The 20,275-nt window shown below is 44.1% G+C and overlaps 1 protein-coding gene across 5 annotated transcripts in view; it reads right to left on the bottom strand.

The window, feature by feature from the left end:
* Positions 1-17,973, bottom strand: part of Slc26a5 (solute carrier family 26 member 5) — a 42,719-nt gene extending 24,746 nt beyond the window's left edge. For 4 of the 5 annotated variants that reach the window (XM_052720545.1, XM_052720546.1, XM_052720547.1 and 1 more), the window contains exons 1-6: positions 17,822-17,973; positions 16,872-17,011; positions 10,994-11,104; positions 6,646-6,812; positions 5,962-6,126; positions 3,102-3,254 (exon numbers count right to left, since the gene is read on the bottom strand). In XM_052720545.1, the coding sequence (XP_052576505.1) occupies positions 3,102-3,254; positions 5,962-6,126; positions 6,646-6,812; positions 10,994-11,104; positions 16,872-17,011; positions 17,822-17,973 (888 nt within the window). The remainder of the gene's footprint in view (positions 1-3,101; positions 3,255-5,961; positions 6,127-6,645; positions 6,813-10,993; positions 11,105-16,871; positions 17,012-17,821) is intronic. The other variant, XM_052720549.1, reaches the window with a different exon arrangement.
* Between the last annotated feature and the right edge of the window lie 2,302 nt (positions 17,974-20,275).

Raw genomic sequence — 20,275 nt, 5'->3', positions numbered from 1 at the left:
TCTCAGGGTTAGGAGGGGATCTTCAGCTGCTGTCGACTCCTCTTAGTGACTTTATCCCACAGAGAGCCCTACAGCCTGAGTCCTGAGTCAGTGCCATTTATTTGTACTCTGTTCCCAGCTGAGGTGTCCGGTTAGTTGACTGCAGCAGGAGGCCCTCACTGGGGTTGACCTTGAGTTTGGGACAGGTAGGCCACATTATATGTGTGGTGAGGCTGGTAATGTCAGTCTGTCACCATGGAACCCACATTTGGCTTTAGAATTTTGCTGCTGCTGTCCCTCAACATGGTCAGTAGCCTCCCAGAGTGGCACATAGTTTCCCCCAGGTCCAGAGTACACAGCATGTCATCCAGAGCGGTGTTCCCAAGGCCTAGATTTATGTGAGGTACGAAGCTAGACCCTCCGAGCAGAAGAGCCTGACAGGAGGTGTGATAGTTGCTCGCTTTATCCCCAAGAACTGCTGTTTCCAGAGCTTTTGGAAGGGGCTATCCAGGAGAGAAGGAAGGCAGAGGGATGGGCCGCTCCTACAGCAGTAGTCTCTGTCTGCCAATGGAATCTGTTATGTGTCTCAAACTGGAGGAATGCCTAGAATAGTAAACTCACAAAACAAATATGGTTTAAGTACCTGGAGGCTCAATTTTACGTGGTGGTAACTAATTATTAAACCGTTGTTTTCCTATTGACATGAAGAGATGTACCTACCACAAAATGCAAAATTAAAAACAAATTTATAATAAAAAAATAAAGTTCATGCTTAAAAGGAATCATAAAGACCCTGTTGTCAAACTTTTCACGAGAACTTTTTCTTCTCTTTTCTCTGTGGACTGCATAGGTAAAAGTTAATTTGCTTCAGGTTGCTTTTGGGGGGCGTGCAGGGGAGGTTACATTTTATTGATAATTGAGTGTGTGTCTCTCTGTGCAAGTGCATGCCACACTTCATGTGAGGTTAGAGGACAACTTTTGGGAGTCAGTTTTCTCTTTCCACCACGTGGGTCCTGGGGATGGAACTCATTGTTGGGCTTGGCCACAAGTGTCCTCATCCACTGAGCTATCCACTGCCCAGGCAAGAGGTTTAAAAAGCACGTGGAAGGTATTATTGAAAGATTGCAATTTCAATGATACTTGTGGAGCACCACTCCCTGGGGAAGCTGAAGGGATCTTTAAAGAGAATTTGGGCAGTGGGCAGAACTGGTACCCAAGGCAGGAAAGGCCTCCTGCATCATTTACTTCCCCAGCAGGCTTTGCTGCCCTTCGCCTGGCAAAGCTGCCCTACACCTCTTGCTGTTCCAAGTAGAAACTGGTATTCTGCACCGAATCCTAGCTAGAGAGGATTCTGAAATTGTTAGAGATGGTCTTTTTTTGCCTTTTCTTGTTCCGAGATAGGGCCAGGGTGTGGCTCAGGGGCAGACACAGTCCTAGCATTCAGGAAACTCCTAAGCAGATTCCAAGCATAGAATAAAAGGGGGAAAAATAACTGGTAGGGTGTTGCCAAGACCAAGGTGAGGACGAGGGCAGAAGGGGTCAAGCTCTCTGTGAGCTTACTAGACAGGTGTTTGCAGCTGGAGCTTCCCTCTTCAGATCCACAATGATTTTGTTGCTCTTTTCTTTCTTTTAAAAAACAAGTTCTCCCTACATATCCCAGACTGGCCTTGAAATCATATCTCTCCCGAGTCAGCTTCCCAAGAGCTGGGATCATAGACACATGTGACTGACTTATGTTATTTTTTGAAAAAAATCTTGGTAAGGTCCAAACTTTCTACTTGGGAATCCAGTGGGGTTGTGATTTTAAGGGCTATGGGAAACTGTCACTGTGCAAGACTTCTGGTTGGAGGTAGCTTATGGTCTGAACATCAGTTTAGACCACATCCTTCTGATAATGTCTCATCTTCTCAAAAACTGGGTGTTCTGGGGTTGCTCTCTGTAAAGAGGCATGAGGGAGCAGGGTTCACTCTGACTCCAAGGCTAAGGGCTATATAATGTCCACTCCATGTACACATCCATGAATAAATAATTGTGGCCACTTATGAACATAGAATGGTTTATCTCAATATGTATGCATGTTTTTACAAAATACTACTAACTTTTCAGCCATGAATATGTTGTGAGATATTTGGACTTGACTTATGTGAGACTGTGAGGTATTTTTCTCAGCTTAGAAGTACCAGAAAACAGAAAGTGGGGGAAATTTTGTCTTTTCAAAATGGAAGCCACTTTATTAAAGTAAGTAAAGCTATTCAAGTTATTAATGGGTTATTAAAGTAATGTGTGATTTTTTTTGTTTTGTTTTTTGAGACAGGGGTTCTCTGCGTAGTTCTGGCTGTCCTGGAACTCTCTTTGTAAACCAGACTGGCCTCAAACTCACAGAGCTCTACCTGCCTCTGCCTCCCGAGTGCTGGGATTAAAGGTGTGAGTCACCGGCCCCCAGCATAATGTGTGATCTTTAAAAAGTAAGCAGGTAATGGAAAAACTTAAGGAAAACAAATCCCTCCAAATCCCATCTCTTATAGATAACCAAGGTTAAAATTCGCATTAACATCTTCACTTAGGTTTTAAAAGTCATCTATGTCTATTTTTTTTTTTTTTTTTTTTTTTTTGGTTTTTCGAGACAGGGTTTCTCTGTGTAGCTTTGCGCCTCTCCTGGAACTCACTTGGTAGCCCAGGCTGGCCTCGAACTCACAGAGATCCGCCTGGCTCTGCCTCCCGAGTGCTGGGATTAAAGGCGTGCGCCACCACCGCCTGGCCTTTTTTTTTTTAAAAAAGATTTATTTATTACATATACAGTGTTCTGCCTGCATGTATCCCTGTAGAGCAGAAGAGGGCACCAGATCTCATTACAGATGGTTGTGAGCCACCATGTGGTTGCTGGGAATTGAACTCGGGACCTCTGGGAGAGCATCCAGTGCTCTTAACCCCTGAGCCATCTCTCTAGCCCCTTATGTCTATGTTTTAATGCATTTTTAAAAAACTATTTTGTTAGTTGTTCTGCAGAATGGGGGAGGACCCTCCAGCTCCCGGGCCCTCTATCACCCACTTCAGAATCCCTTACAGGAGCAGGTGCATGCGATAGCAGGGGCTGAACAGACCACCATCTTGCATGTACTTACAGCAAAGAACTCTAGAGGAATGGGTGCTGGCAATTTTTCTTTAAATCTCTCATTAAACTCCTTGCCACCCAACAGCAAACCAAAAACCATCAGGCCAACGCCTAGGGAACACACGTTGAGGTTTTTAACATTCTGCAACACAGCAACTGTACTCTGTAACACAGTGAATACTGCAGGTTTACATCAAGCCGCGGCTCCTGGACTGCATGACAGCACACGGGGTACCTAGACAGGCAGAGACAGTGTGACAGAGGCTAGCTGAGTGGAGAGGATGGGAGACTGCTCTGTGAGTGCAAAGCTCCCATCTGGGTTGCTGAAAAGGTTCTAGAAATGGAGGGTTACCACAGTTGCATGGCAGAATGGATGCACTTAATTCTACTGTACTGTACATTTAAAAATAATGTGAACAGTGAGATACATTTCGTTATGTATCTTTAAAATATTTGATTTTTTTGATCAGTCTGCATGTGTGCCTGAGTGTATGCATTGAACAACATGCATAGAGGAGCCCATGAAGGTCAGAAGAAGGCTCAGATCCCCTGGCACTGGAGTTACAGGCGATTGTGAGGCTCCACGGGGTGCTGGGAGAAATCCAGGTCTCCTGCAGGGGCAGCAAGCACTCACTGCTGAGGCCCAGGCGCCTCTCCGGCCAAGCCTCTTGTTGAATATATTTTACCATAGTAAAAAAGTCTCCAAAAAATTCAGCTGAGCCTAAACTGAAAAGAGAGGTGGGTGGAGGAGAGCGTAAAATTCAATGGTGGAGTATGTATTGGGCATGCCCCAGGCCCTGAGTTAAACCCTCAGCACACAAACCAAACGGTTTCAATCTGAAGCATTTCTCTTTGTATCTTCTACCGATTAGGAGGCATTTTCTTTAACCTAACCACACAACTTTATACTCACAATTCTTACCCAACAACATTATGGCTTTGTTGTTCTGTTTTGCTTGAGATAGGATCTCACTAGGAGTCCTTGAACTCATGTTCCTCTGGAGTGTTAGTACTGGCATGTTCCACTACGCAAGGATTATGGTGCTTTTCATATGCTGATATTGGAATGTAGCTCATATAAAATTCAGAAAAATACCTCTGGGGCTGAGTTGTGAATGTTATGAAAGAATCAGGGTCAACCCCACAGAATACAGCAGAAGTCAATACCTAGCAAAGCTTTAGAAATCTGACTTAGCAATTGTCGTGGGAATGTGACAGTGAAGCCAGGCAGGCTTTGGAGCCAGGAGAATGATGTCTAGAAAGAAGCCCAGGAGAGCTAGAGAAGAAAGCCAGCATCTTAGGGCTATGGTCTGGATACCCCAAATATAATCATTTCATTTGAACCCAACACAGCAGAGAGCCCACCACACCTGCCCTGCACAGCCTAGTGCTCATGCAGGTACAGACTGCATTTCCTCTAATGGTAAGTCATTTTGAGAGGTCTCAGAGTATGAGGTGTATTTCCAGCTATCACGAGAAATTAATAATTTGCAGTTACAAAGTTTGATTCATATACATATACATTCAAATACAGTTTGATTCCTGTATTATCAATTGCAGAATTCAATTTAAATGCCCAGAATTGTCCCAGAACCCTAATCTAAAGGTGTCTGTACTCAACTTTCAGAGCATCCCGTTCCCCTTCTTATAGCACTTAAGATAGTTTGTGATGCACTTTTGTACAATCATGGTTCACCATGACTATCTTCCCGTTGGACTGTCAGCCCCAAGGTCAACACTGTGTCTGCTCAGCTTGTCACTCATCACAGTGCCTAGCGAAGGCCTGGCAGAGAAACACCTGCAAAGGCTACAGCCGAGGAGCTGAAAATGTCCTCTGTAGTATTTCAGTGTCAACTGGCTATAGTTACTTCAGGGGCCATTTAGAAATGCTTTTATTGTTCTGTTTCATTTTTGTTTGTTTGTTTTTGTTGTTTGTTGGATTCTAAAAATAGGTTTTGTAGTAGTTGTTATTATTTTGTTTTTAAGTATTTTATCTGTGTGTGCATATGTATATGTGTGTACCCCCAATGAAGCCAGAAGGGGGTGCTGGATCTTCTGGAGCTAGAGACACAGGCAAGTATAAGCTGCCTGACGTGGGTGATAGGAGTTCACTCTGGCACCCTGCAACAGTAACAAGCACTCTTAACAGCTGAGATGTCTCTCCAGTCCCCATTCAGGATTTGGGAAACTATTTTGTTAGTGATTTCTAGCTATATTGTATTGTGTGAAAAAACGTTGAACTTTCAGGATTTGTCATTAACTTCCTGTGATTAGCTTTGGCCTGATCAGTTGTTTTTACGGTGCATTTGCAAACAACTTTCACTTTCTATTGTGTATAGTCTAGACACGTTTCATTATGTTAAACTGATTACTTATCTTACTTAAGCCATTTATAGCTCTTTTTTGCCTGCTTGAATAAGCAGCTTTTAAAAGAGATGTCTTTCTTATTATATCTTCTATTTGTTTGTTTTTTGAGACAGGGTCTCACTATGTAGCCCTGGCTGGCCTCAAACTCACAGAAACCTGCCTCCGAAGTGCTAGGATTAAACATGTGTGCCAATACACCCAGCTTTCTATGATATCTTTAAGTTATTTATTAGTGTCCAAAAACAAAAAACAAAACCCACCCTCTATAGTTTGGTCTTACAGGCTGTCTCTTCAGCTAATCAGAATAACTGCTGCAGGCACCAGCAGAGCCTTAATAACAAACTCCATCTGAAGCAGGGAGAATCACACACCCACAGCGTGGGCTTCAGGCTTTAACCTTTGTCCTAGCCCTCTTCTCAGAAAGCCTTCAAGGAAGAAGGTGAAAGATAAACAAACAGGGGCAGGGGTGTGGGGAGCCAGTGAGTCAGGAGTCTCTTACTTACATACACCACTGAAAAGATCCCACTGTACCGCTTTGTTTTAACCCCAAACAGGTATTTTAACATGGAGGTGAACACATGCACAGCAGCTGCAGTGGTAAACCCTCGCACCAAAGGCTCCGTGAGGTATATGGCCACAAATCCAAACCTACAGACACCTAGGCAAAACTATAGTTTTAAAATGACAAAGAAACAAACAAATAGCATGGTGAGTTAGAGAATGGCAATCAGCAGAAAACATGTGATTTCTTTCTAGGTTATTTCCTAATCCTGTAGACTTGTAACTGTGGCAGCTAACAGATCGTAAATGATGCTAAACCTGCAATGGCTTGAGTCCCTCAGAACCTTGGCCATGCGTATCCTCTGCTGGTGAAGGGCTCACTCATGCAGGCAGTACACATGCCATTCCCCCCAAGCTCATAAAGGAGGCCTCTTCCCCAAACTACCACCCACTCCATCAAACTTATTTTGCTTTTGGAATATCTGGAACACTCAAGGGAAGCTTGCTAGTCATTTTCAGTGGTAGCTAAAGTATCCACTGGGCAGCTGTTCCCAGCATCTTGAGCCCTCAGCTCTGGAGTTTTGCTGTCTGGCACTGCCCACACAGAGTGAGACCAGCTAAGAGAATTCAATAGGCATTTCACAGACACACAAACTGGAGTCCATCTCCTCACACTGGAGTCTCACCTGAATGATTCCTGAAAGTAAGGTCACAGACATGGCGACTTTCACTCGTAATGCATCTCTGGCTTCCGTACCATTGGTTGCGTTTACTCCTCCTGGGATGACTATGTCATCTGGTACTAACCGAACAGCCACACCACCTATCATCAAGCTAATAACAGCAAAAGGACCTGGAACAGAGGCACATGAATGAGCACTGTTCAGAAGCTCAGGAAGTTAATCCAGTGGCTCTGACATGATGATCATGAATGACCCCTGCTCAGGGGCTCGTAACTTAACCAAAAGAACGACCCTGAGTCATTTTATCAAAAAGCAGAGAACCCGAGTGACTTCTGAGGTCCTCCTGCTCACAGATAAGAACTGGGGAAAGCAGGGATATGAAGTACCCAGGCTTGTCTCTTCAACAGAAGGGATGTGCCTGTTTTCCACCCAGGAGGCTGGGAGTGAATGCAGTTAAAAGCCTGGCAGCCTGTGCTATCTGTCGGGACAGGCCACACCTGAATCCCCCAGACTATTATGTTTACCCCAAATTCTTCTCCCCAAGACCTTTACCTTGAGCATTGCTTTTCAGTCAATAGTTAAGAGAGATATGATATGGACTTTGAGGCCCGCTGACCTCTATGCCATCTATATGACTGAGAACACACCAGATCCTAGGCCCTGACGCTATAGAACCCATCTTCATGGTAGAGGCCACGTGTACTTTGCAAAGGAGTTTGAATATATTCATGTCTTAAGCTTTATTGTGCACATGGGATTGAGATAATTGTTACCAAAATTGTACTATACTTAAATATGTCTAAAATAGACTTCCTGGTGTTAGACTCTAGAAATCTGAACCAGCACTGGCTAACTAAGTCATGCTGCACTGGATTTCTTTCTTGCCTCACATGCATGGTTTCTCAGCAGGCCGGCTGTAGCCTTTGCAGGGACCTCCATAGTGAAGCTGTGGGGCTGCAGTGTAGCTCTGTCGGGAAAGTGCCTATTCTGCCAGCTTGAGGATCTGAGCTAGGATCTATAGTGTCCACACAGAATCTGGTGTGGTGATGCGTGTCTGTAACCCTAGTGCTGGGAGGAGGGTGGTATAGAGAAGTGGATCATTGGAGCTCACTTGTCAACCAGTCTAGCCAATCAGCGAACTCTGGGTTCAGTGAGAGACTTTGCCTCAAGACATGAGGAGGAGTGTGATAGCAGAAGACACCTGACATTCACCTCTGGCCTCCACATGTGTGTGCACATGCACACATATGCATTTATACACACACACACACACACACACACACACACACACACACACACACACACGCACTACACACATATACATTACACACATGTGGGAGAAAGAAGTGGGCATTTTACCTCATAGCTCATGTGTGGTAATCACAGAACAACTTATGGGAGTCAGTTCTGCTGTGGGATGTTCTGTATGGCAAATGTGTTGCTCTGATTGGTTGGTAAATAAATCACTGATTGGCCCGTGGCCAGGCAGGAAGTGTAGGCGGGACAAGGAGGAGAATAAAGCTGGTAAGTGGAAGGCTGAGTCAGAGAGACACTGCCAGCCACCACCATGACAAACAGCATGTGAAGATGCCGGTAAGCCACGAGCCATGTGGCAAGGTATAGATTAATAGAAATGGATTAATTTAAGCTGTAAGAACAGTCAGCAAGAAGCCTGCCACGGCCATACAGTTTGTAAGCAATATAAGTCTCTGTGTTTACTTGGTTAGGTCTGACAGCTGTGGGACTGGTGGGTGACAAAGATTTGTCCTGACTGTGGGCCAGGCAGGAAAACTCTAGCTACAAATGGCGTCCAACGTGGTGGCAAGAGTTTCTACCTAAAACCTGAGAAAAAAGATTCTAAAACGGAGCTAAAAACAGTTCCTAATTGTCTCTCTCAAATGAGTAGCAGCTGCCGGTTTGAGCTACTTGTGGGTTCCTAGCGTGTGCGCTCGACCTGCCCTATGGCAGGAATGAGGCCTCTGCAAGTGGCACATTAAGTTGCATGGTGGATTTAGACTTTGCTAGTACAAAACAAAAGAAGAGGTTTCTGGGCTGCACGCTGCTTGGATAAAAGCATAGACCCACGATAGCTCCCAGAGCTGGTGGTAAACTACCACCACCATGTTGGGAAGCTGAGGTGGGCGGAGCCAGCAGCCACAGCTGCTGCAGTTTAAAGCAATAGATTCACAATAAGACAGATTCAGATGTAATAGTTTACAATGTGTGTAAAATATACGTAGGCTTGAAAGAGACAAAAAAGGTGATATATACAGTTATATAAACAAATACATAGTTTTAAAAAGTAAAGTCTTTAAAGAGACAGTAAAATTAATATAAAAAATAAGCCACATGAAGATGAATATTACACAGAGAATCTGGATTGTGTTGTCTTTGGGATTTTTAACTGCAGAAAAACATTTGATTGTAAAAGCTGTTGAGTTATGCCAAAATATATATTTTAAAGGTACCTTGACTTCAAAATTTGGATGTAAGGATATGTTGCTTTGGAAAAGAGTCTCTGCTTTTGTTTCCACAGAAAGCCAGAGGCTATGGATTTGTTCCAGATTAAGATACATCAGGTTTAGCCGGGCGGTGGTGGCGCACGCCTTTAATCCCAGCACTCGGGAGGCAGAGGCAGGCGGATCTCTGTGAGTTCGAGGCCAGCCTGGTCTCCAAAGCGAGTTCCAGGAAAGGCGCAAAGCTACACAGAGAAACCCTGTCTCGAAAAACCAAAAAAAAAAAAAAAAAAAAAAAAAAAGATACATCAGGTTTAACCAACCAAGACCCCCTGAAAGGTCTCCGATGACACCAAGGCCCAGATGATCCAACATCCAGAATGGTTTAAAGGCAACTGGCTCAGACAGTACAACCTCACGGACTATTCCATAATCCTAAAATTTTCTTTGTGTCCCCATAAGATACAGCTCCCCCCTCCAGCAGGAAGTAGTAAGAGAAGCTACGCCCAAATTCCCAAATTATATGTAATTTTACTTTGTTAAGGTTAAAAACCTTCCTTTTTGAAAAAAAAAGGGGAAGTGCTGTGGGATGTTCTGTATGGCAAATGTGTTGCTCTGATTGGTTGGTAAATAAATCACTGATTGGCCCATGGCCAGGCAGGAAGTATAGGCGGGACAAGGAGGAGAATAAAGCTGGGAAGTGGAAGGCTGAGTCAGAGAGACACTGCCAGCCGCCACCATGACAAACAGCATATGAAGATGCCGGTAAGCCACGAGCCATGTGGCAAGGTATAGATTAATAGAAATGGATTAATTTAAGCTGTAAGAACAGTTAGCAAGAAGCCTGCCACGGCCATATAGTTTGTAAGCAATATAAGTCTCTGTGTTTACTTGGCTGGGTTTGAGCGGCTGTGGGACTGGTGGGTGACTGTGGGCCAGGCAGGAAAACTCTAGCTACATAGTTCTTTCCTTTTGGTGGGTCACAGGGATTGAACTCAGGTCATCAGTTTTGGACATAGGCTCCTTGACCAGCTGAGCCATCTTACCAGCTCAAGAGCTTCAGAACTTCTGCTGGAGCCTAGGTCACTATGTGTGAAAAAGCTCTAGCAAGGCCATGTGGGCAATTCCTGGGACCACATGGACAAGAGATGAGGGGGAGGAGAGGGGGAAGAAAGGGAGGAAGTAGGAAGAGAGGTAGAGTTGCCTAGGTAAATCCTTCTGAGATACTGAGAGATAGTGAAATAATTATTTTTCATGAATCCTATTTATTTTTAAAAGTGATGTACAATATAAGCTTCTAAGTTGGGTGGCACTTGTTACCAAGCAATAGCTATCCGAAACACTGTATGAGTTTGTTTGCAGCTGGCAGCCTTACAAAGTTCTAGCATTATAATTAAATTTACCTGCATCTGTTCCTAAATGCACTGAAGAGAGAACATGTATAAATCAGTGCTTAAAGTATGATGAAGATGCTATACATGCAAGGTGATTAGGAGCCCTGAGTATCACTATTAAAATAAGTAAGAAGGAAAACCAGACACAGTCCAAGTGCATTGGGAAATAAAGCATTAGTCTCATTTTACAGCTTTCAACAATCACTCTTTTTTGCAAGAAAATTGCCCATTTAACTAACCCAAGATTATAAGAAAGCTATTAATTTTAGAAATCTTGGAGAAGTGGGGGCGGGGGAGAGGAAGAAGAAGAGGAAGAAGAGGGAACATGCACATGTTTTTCCATTGCTGGGAAATGAACCCACAGTTTCACATAGGCTAGGCGAGTGCTCAACTGCTGACATACATCCTCAGGAGTGTGCAGTGGCATTTTTTAAGCAGTTAATGGGTATGCAGTCACAAAGGTTCTCGTTAAGCAATAATAACAAGCATATAGGTTTTTACCTATAGATATGTGTCTGGAGGTTCCAAAGAAACAGTACATGATAACAGGATAAAATGAAGAGTACAGGCCAAACACCGGAGGTACAGCTGCCAGCATCGCGAAGGCCAGGCCTGCAGGATGGGAAGGCACAGACAGGGCCACAGTTAGTCAACAGCAGGGTGTATTCCTCTTTACCGCTTGGTCTCTGATGAACAGCTGATACCTGTCTTAATGGAAGTGGATGGGTCTAGCCTGCCTTCCCTCTGCCCTAAGCCCATGAACAATCTGCTGTCCACATAGTCCAGGCAGTATATTGGCTAATCTTGATTATAAACTTGACAGAATCTAGCATCACTGCAGAGAAACCTCCTGGCTGGCCTGTGAGGGATTCTGTGGATGGGGATAACTGAAGTGGGAAAGCCATTCTAAATGTGGTTGTGCCATTCCCCGGGTTTAAGTCCTGGAGTGATTCACAAGGAGCAAGCCAGCTGAGCACCATCGTCCTTCTCTGGCTGCTTCCTGACTGCAGATGCATCGTGACCAGCGGCGTCACGCTCCTGCTGCTCTGCCTCCCTCATATGACGGACGTGCCCTAGGGCTGAGCAGAAAGGGACCTTCTTTGAGTCACTTTGTCCCATATTTTGTCACAGTGGTGAAGCAGGTGACTGACACAGGCCCTTTGCCTGTCGCCTCCCTTTTGCCAGTGGGTGGAGTTTTTGCCTCTGTCTGTCACAGATAAGGGTAGAAAATTTTCTCTCGACAGGTAGAGTCTGGTATTGATTTACCCAGATGGTACTCTCTCGAATGGGATGCTTGAGTCTCTGTGATATCAGCATCCTCCAAAGTACCATTTCCTGGCCTACCCATGCCCCTACACCTGACTCCTAGGCTCCATTACTCGTCCTACATCAGAAGTTATGCTCTCCCAGTCTCCTCTGTTACCATATGCTCATTCTGTAGACAGTCTTCTTGCACAGCTATCTTCCAAGTGAGTCAAGCCTGGTTCACTTTCGGGTTTGTAGTTTTTCAACCAGAACACTTGAAATTTTATTCCAAGAGACTTTAAAAATGCAGGTTGCAACCTTTAGGGGGTGTTGCTAAAATTACTTCCCTTGGGGAGAGAAGTGAAAAATATCTATTTCCTCCTATGATCCCAACAATAAAGAGAGGTATGAGTCAACCAAAGCGCACTCAGAGAAAGCAATAAACTTACAGAGTAATGAATGGGTGACCTAAAGGCAGCCACACCGGCAGCTCTGCACCCAGCATGGATGATGTCTTCTCATGGTTCTGTAGACGGAATCCCTTCCCCATTTCTATCTTCTAGCCCAGTGGTTCTCAATCTTCCTAATGCTGTAACCCTTTAATACAGTTCCTCATGTCCAACTATAAAATTATTTTGTTGCTACTTCATAAGTGTAATTTTGCTACTGTTATGAATTGTAATGGAAATATCTGACCTGCAGGATCACTACCCACAGGCTGAGAACTGCTGCTCTAGCCTCTCCAGGGACTCTGGAGTCATGTGCAGTTAGGGCAGTTAGGTGGGAGGGGTGGCTGGATGCACAAGTGAAGGTCTCATCACCCTCCCTGGCCCTCCTTCCAAGAGGAACAGCAACAGTGAGAAAGAGAAGGAAAGAAAGAAGCTGCAGGCAATCCTCAAGGGATGTTCCTAGCAGCCTTATTCATAATGGCCAAACCTTAGAAACAAGATGTCTTTGAAGAGGTAATAGAGTCTGTTTTTTAGAGCTGTTAGGCTATTTTTCACTCAAGAGTTAGATGGCAGTCTCTACAAACTCCAGGGGACATGGCCTGCGCTCTGAACTGCTCTCTTGAACTCTGCTTACTTGTTTTAAGTGGAAAGGAAATGCATAAGGTGTTACTTCTTTCTAGAAAATTCTTATTCCAAATTGTGTCTTAGTCTCCTCTTGCATTCTGCTAGAGTGATGCATGGAAGGGGAGTCTGGGGATCATCACTCATCGATCTGCATTGGTCTTAGCATCCCTGCAATATGTAGATGATAAGCACTGTGTCCTTAGCTTTGAGATCTCAGCGAAATTTCCGGGACACCTGGAAAATGCATCTTCTGCATTTTAATGCTCTAAAGGAAAACAGCAAACGAAGAGCTGGAAAGCATCCCTGCTTCATATGCAATGATGTAGTCACTCTAGTATTGCCTTTTGGAAAAGTTATTCTAGCAAAAATAAATTTTAAAAAAGCACGTGCACTGTTCAGAGAGCCAAGTGATGTTCCAGGGCTCCTTCCGGGAACGTGCCTTGCACAGGGCAATCATCCTAATGCCGAAACTTGTTTTTCTGCTTTTCTCTCCATTTTCCCAAACCAGGGCTTCTCAACAGACGGCAATCTTGTCCCCTCCAGGTGACATCTGGCACACTCTAGAGACATTTCGTCATGACGGCAGTGCTGTTGGCGGCTGGGATCAGAGGTCAGGAAGCTGCTAGCGTTCCGCAACACGCGGCAGTCCCTGGGATCGGAGGTCAGGAAGCTGCTAGCGTTCCACAACACGTGGCAGTCCCTGTGGTGGTATGCTTTTCCTCACTTCACAATTTTGAATAGAAACCACTGGCTTTCTAGTGTTTCAGCTTCTCCTTATACAGTGACATGCCTCTTCTCATTGGCGCTAAGTTTTGTTTCACATGGCTTCCTACGTGTGTCTTGCTTTAATTGTTTCCCGTTTAGTCTGATTCCTTGCAGAATTTCTCCTGGACAGCTCTTGGTTGTTTGTGCTCTGCCTTCTGGATGCCTGACTAGATGAACATGGCACATGGAGACTGATCATTGGTGTTATCTTCTTTTCATCATTACCTATTTATTTACGTTTCCAGAAGATTTTCTCTACCTTAATTTCCAACTCTTCCATCTAATGTTACTCTAGGAACTGTCTCAGGTTTGGTTTTGGTGAGCTCTGTCTGATTTTCTGATGCTCGTTTTAATAACAGCAACCCATGATTATTTCATAGATACAGTGGGATTCTTTTTTGTCTCTTTAAAGATTTACTCTCTCCATTATTTCTGTTTCTGATGAGTTTCTTCTTGGTTTTCATAAAATATTTGTATTTTATTATTATTGTAAGTGTGTGTGCATGCCTGCATGTGCATACTTGTGCCTTGGTGCACACTTGGAGTCCAGAGGGCAACTCTATCACATCAGGTCTCCCTCCACCCTTTTGTGGGTCCTGGGATTGAATTTGGGTCACCAGGCTATTGCAGTTAGGGTCTTTATCCACCAAGCCATCTTGTCAGCCCCAATTCCTTCTTCTGAATTGGTTTCCTTCTTCTTCCTTTCTCTTCTCTCTACTGGTGATTGAACCTCAGACCTTGCTGTACTCTACCATGGAGCTATGTACCCCAGTTCATTTTTATTTTCTATTTTGAGGCAGGATCTTGCTCCATTCCTCAGGCTGAGTTAAGACTTCTTTGTAGCCTAGGGAGACTATGAACATACAATCCTTCTGCCTCAGCCTGTGAAGAGCAAGGGTTACAGGCCTACACCACCAGGTCAGGTTAACCTTTCTTAAAGCTTCATGAGAAATATCACTTAGTTTGTTGATGGGTTTTATTCTAGGGCAGCTGAGAGTCCAGCCAGTATCTTCAGTGGAGGACTTCCAATCGTCACTGTCTGTTTACTACACAGGAAGTACAGCAGCATCTTCGTTAGAGGACTTCCAGTCATCACTATCTGCTTCCTATACTCCTGGTACACTGCCTTCCTCTTAACCCTTTAACTACGCACAGCTCTTTTCCTGACCACACCTTAACTCCTATTGTTCTTTCTGTCTGTGTAGTGGTATTTGCTCCACTGTGGCCCAAAGGAAGCAGTGCTTCTGCCATTGTATATGACCTCTTAAAAGGAGAGGGAGGGCTGGAGAGATGGCTCAGAGGTTAAGAGCACTGACTGCTCTTCCAGAGGTCCTGAGTTCAACTCCCAGCAACCACATGGTGGCTCACAACCATCTGTAATGAGATCTGGTGCCCTCTTCTGGTCATACATGCTGTATACAAAATAAATAAATAAATCTTTAAAAAAAAAAAAAAAAGGAGAGGGAGAAGGGTCACATGCTCCTCCTCCCTGCTCGGCCTTCGAAGTGGATTCGCTCCCAGTCAGATCAGAGGATGACTTCAGCTGTCTACTCCGTTCTATATTTGTGAGTGGATTTCCTCAATTTATATCTTAATAAATCCCTATTACCCATTAAATAGACTCACATGGATTGATCATATGTCTGAAATGCTTTTCCTCTTGTTTTTACCTGCCTGAGGTCTCAGCTCACATAAAAAAATATTTTTGATTTTTTTTTACAATTTCATGACATGTCTATACTAAATTTTGATCATTTTCTCCCTCTTACCTTCTCATCCCCTCCCTCTCCTTTTTCAATCCTTCCTTTACAGCAACTCCTTCCCACTTTGACGTCTTCCTTTCTTTTGTGTGAGCCACTGAGCTGAATGACAGTTGCTTGCACCAATGCACACTGAATCCACTTTTCCAAAGAACTTTTCATTACTTCTTTACTTAAACTAGCTCCCCAATAATGTCTCAGTGTCCTGTCTTTTCCTTTATGATGTTTACGATTTTAAAATGTGTATGTTCCTTTGTTTCTTGTATCAGTCCCTAACTGGATAATTACTTAGCTCTCTAGAGATGAGGGGAACCAGTCACATGCTTGATAAGCCTGTATTGGTCAGGATGGACATACTGGGTTGTTTTTTTTTTTTTGAACAGGGTTTTACTATGTAGCCCTGGCTGTCCCAGAACTTGATACTTGGACTAACTTGGCCTTGAAATCACAGTGTTTCATCTGTGTTAGGATGGAGGACATGTGCCACCATGTGTAGCCCACAGAAATCACAGTGTTCCATCTGTGTTAGGATGGAGGACATGTGCCACCTTGCCTAGTCCACAGATTGATGTTTTCTCATGTTCTTATATGACGGCTAAAACCATATGGTTGCAAAGAAAAGTCAGGATATCATAATCCCTTTCAGTTATGTCGTGGGCCTAGAAGCAAGAACTACACACAACACAACAAAATGTTGACTGAGCAACTGACTGGTCTTCAAATCAGCACCACCACTTTCTACTGTGAATGATCCCAAGGCTTCTTACATTTTTGAAAAAAATTGTTTAGAAAGGCAAAAGTTACTAGAACAACATGGCAAAATCTGCAACCATGATGAACATGGGCTAAACAATTATTTGAAGGGATGGAAGCGAGGGAAACATAATGAAAGACACCACACACACACATACACACACACACCACACACAGAGAGACAGAAACAGACACACATACCACACATACACACACACACACACACACACACACACACACAGAGAGACAGAGACAGAGACACACCACACACACACACACACACACACAAACACACACACACACCACAGAGAGAGACAGGCAGACAGACACACACCACACACACACACACACACCACACACAGAGACAGAAACAGACATACACACCACACACACACACCACACACACACCCAGACACACACACACCGCACACACATACACACCACACACACACACACACACACACACACACACACACACACACACCACAGGGAGAGAGAGGAGAGAGAGAGATAGACAGACACACACACACACACACACACACACACACACACACACCACACAGAGAGAGAGGAGAGACAGACAGACAGACAGACAGACACACACACACACACAGAGAAGGAGAGACAGAGACAGACAGACAGACACACACACACACAGACACACACACATACACAGAGACAGAGACAGACAGACAGACACACACACAGACACACACGCAGAGAGAAACAGACACAGACAGACGCACACACACAGAGCAAGCACGATTGATGTATTGTACTAACCTTGGGGGAGCTGAAGCACCCCGGTGCTTATGCCCGAGACCAAGTCCCCCAACACATACTCCTTGAATTTATATGCTGGCAACCACTTAGTGATGGGCAAGAACATGTAAATGATGTTCCTTACTTTTTTAGGAGTACATCTAAGAAGACAAAGACAACGTTATAAGAGACATCTCCGTAGAACCCACACTGGGGTGTTCTCTATTCCTCAGCTCCATGAATGATAAGGAGCAAATCGCAATCAGTGATTAAGATGCTACTGAACAGGGTGGGAGACACACATGGGAACCAAGACAGAGAGGCTGAACCATCTCTGGGGATAACGGGGGAGGTAGATATTTTAGAGCTGTGTGGAGAATTTGAGAACAGCTATGTGAACCTTTACATAGATGTAAAGCAGAATAGAAAACCAATAAACATGGTGTGCTGGTTAGTTTACTTAAACCAACACAACTTAGAGTCACCTGGGAAGGAATTAATGAGGAATCGTCTAGATCAAAGTGGTCTGTGGGGAATTGTCTTGACTGTTAACTGTATAAAGTGGCACTTCACCAAGCAGGGGTCTGAATAGTGTGAAGAGAGGAGATGGCTATCAAGGTCCCCCAGTGTATTCTCCCCCTGCTCTTGACTGGCTGTGACGCTTTAGGTTCCTACTTGCCCGCCTGCAATGATGGAACTGTGAGCTAAATAAATCCTTCCTCCCTCTGCTGCCTTTTGTCAGGCTGTTTTATCAGAGCAATGGAAATGAAACTAAGACACATGGTGAAATGCATGATGGTCACGTCACCAATCAAAAGGCTGACAGCAGCTGAACCACCGGGGGTGGCTCTGTAAGCTGGGAGTGCCCACTATTCATTCTTTCTCCAATTCCCCAGAGAGACCTCCTTTACACATGCGACCTTGCAACTCTCCTAGCAGAATGCTGCAGAAGAGGAAATGGCTAGACGTACGTGAATGCCTGTTTCAGCTTATCCCCGATGGAATCTGAGATCTTGTCCTTGACATGCAGCCTCTCCTGAAGGACGGGATGACTAAAGATAGGCCTTTCCACGTAGTACTTCTGGGTTGCCGGAGGGATTTCATTTTCTTCAGCATGATCCATGGTCTGCAGTTATTCACCGACAGCAGGAGACAAGCATTTCTGAATGGTCACTAAGGGAGAAAATAAAAAGCAATTTAGGTGATAAAAGCCATCTCTTCCTCAGGGTGTTCCAGGTTGTGAGGACTTCTCAGAAACCCCAGAACACTTCCCATGATGTTGTGTAGAGTAGGCACTAATAAATATAGTGAACAAAAATAAATTAAAAAACCCATACAACCTGTTTATTTCCCCTTAAAACAATAAATAGGTAACGTGTAAATGTTCAACAAGAGTTCCTGTGTAGTTTAGCAGCTGTTCCACAGCCCATTGCCTCTAGCTCCAAATTAGCGGAAGTGGGAGGCAGGGGAGCTCTGTTCAGCTGTATGTCAAACTAACGGAAAAGATGGCAAGGTTGGTCCTTATTCTGACCACACACCTTGTGAACGTATTTTACCGTCTTTCTCCGTGTTTCACTAATACTTGCTATTCTGTTCAGGGCTGAGGTGACTTGGTGACTTTTGCAGTGGCCTCGAGTTAAAATTATCAGTGCACTATGGTATTGTTTCAAAGTTGGCTACATTTGGAGTAGTGTTGATACCTTTCCCTTGATGCATACTGAAAGTTACTTATATAAGTAAAATAAATGTTTACAGAATAAAAACCCAACATGGTTGTACATATGGAGGTATATACAAGAATATTCATGGGAAAACTACAATAGCAGGTGGAAAAATGCAAATGTGCACTTGTATGTAATAAAAATATGTAGCATGAATCTTAAAGAGTCTTATTAATAAAACCAAACCTGAGGCCAGTTATTGGGGTGAATGCTGGAAGATTAGAGAAGCAGAACAAGCCACAGCCACCTCACATCGCAATTCCTCAGCTGATCCTGTTTCCTCAGACTGGAAGCCTCTGTGTTCTTATCCAGAATGAATTTTAGCTTTACTGCTGCTCAAAAGCCTAAAAGCTTAACCAGGCCAAAAGCTTCTAGTTTCTGGTCTTCAAGCCTTATATACTTTTCTGCTTTCTGCCATCACTTCCTGGGATTAAAGGCTCTTGTTCCCACACCTGGCTGTTTCCAGTGTGGCCTTGAACTCACAGAGATCCAGGCAGATCTCTGCCTCTGGAATACTAGGATTAAAGGTGTGAGTGCCACCATTTTCTGGCCTCCAGCGGATGTTCTGTTCTCTGACCCAGATAAATTTATTAGGGTGTACAATATATTGGGGAACACAATATCACCACAAAAATACACATTGTACAATAAATGGAACAGGACATAATAGCTAAAAGAAACAAAGTAACTATATATGTGTTAGTATCAATAAATCTCAAGGACTTAACTTTTCATAAGAAATGAGACATAAATGGGCATGTATATGTAATAAAAGTGAAAAGATTGCGGGACCTGAGCAGCTGATGCAGGAAAACTGAAAATTCAAGTCCAGCCTGAGCTGCATGAAGCGATCCCACCTTTTAAAAGGCATAAAGTCATTCATAACAATGACAAAACAATAAACACAAAGGCCAAGGTGGAGAAAAGGAGAGTAAACAGGAAAAGGCTAGCCCTTTTTTTTCAAAACAAGCTGCACCTGCACTGTTTCAGGCCGTGAGGAGGCGTGGGTCTGTGCAGCAAGACTCGGTGTGAGGCTGTCAGCTAGACCGCGTCACCGTCATCAAACCTCTGAGTGAACAGCTTAAGGAGGGAACTGTTTTTAAATTTATAGCTTCAGTCCGTTTTAGCAGAGGGTACGGTAAAAGAGAGCTGCTCAGTTTATGATAGCCAGGGAGAGAGAGAAAGAGTGGGGTGTGTGGGGGGGAACAGAGGAAGCCCTTTGAAATTCAAAGGCATGCCCCGGGGATCTTCCTCCAGTACTTCCTGAAGTCTCCAGAGGGATCAAGGATTCAACAGATGAACCTGCGGGAGATATCTCCTGTTCAAACTATGACGCCGTGCTTGTTACCTGAGGGTCAGTGCTTGTTCTTACATTTGGATCATATACACTGTATGGAAAGGTAAGTGCACACCAACTAAACACAGTGTTCTCCAAGTAAGTTGAGTTGGGGTTAAGTAAGTACATGGTCACGTGTAGACAGCCCTGGGATTGTGGCTTGATAATTTTGGTCAGCACAGCCCCTCATGGAGAGAAGTCAGGTTTTGAGCTTTTATGAAACTGCAATCACATCCAATGAGGGGCGTGCTTAAAACATCAAACCAAAACAAATTCATCCAAGGACACTGAAACTTCAACAGCCTAGAATAAAGTGGAATGCTGGCAGGAAATATGAATACAACAAGGGTGACAGGAAAACACTACTG

The sequence above is a fragment of the Peromyscus californicus genome, unplaced genomic scaffold (genome assembly GCF_007827085.1).
Source record: "Peromyscus californicus insignis strain IS unplaced genomic scaffold, ASM782708v3 Scaffold_6__1_contigs__length_162567912, whole genome shotgun sequence".
Lineage (NCBI taxonomy): Eukaryota > Metazoa > Chordata > Mammalia > Rodentia > Cricetidae > Peromyscus > Peromyscus californicus.
Note: the sequence above shows the minus strand (reverse complement) of the source record. Positions and strands in the feature narration are given on the sequence as shown.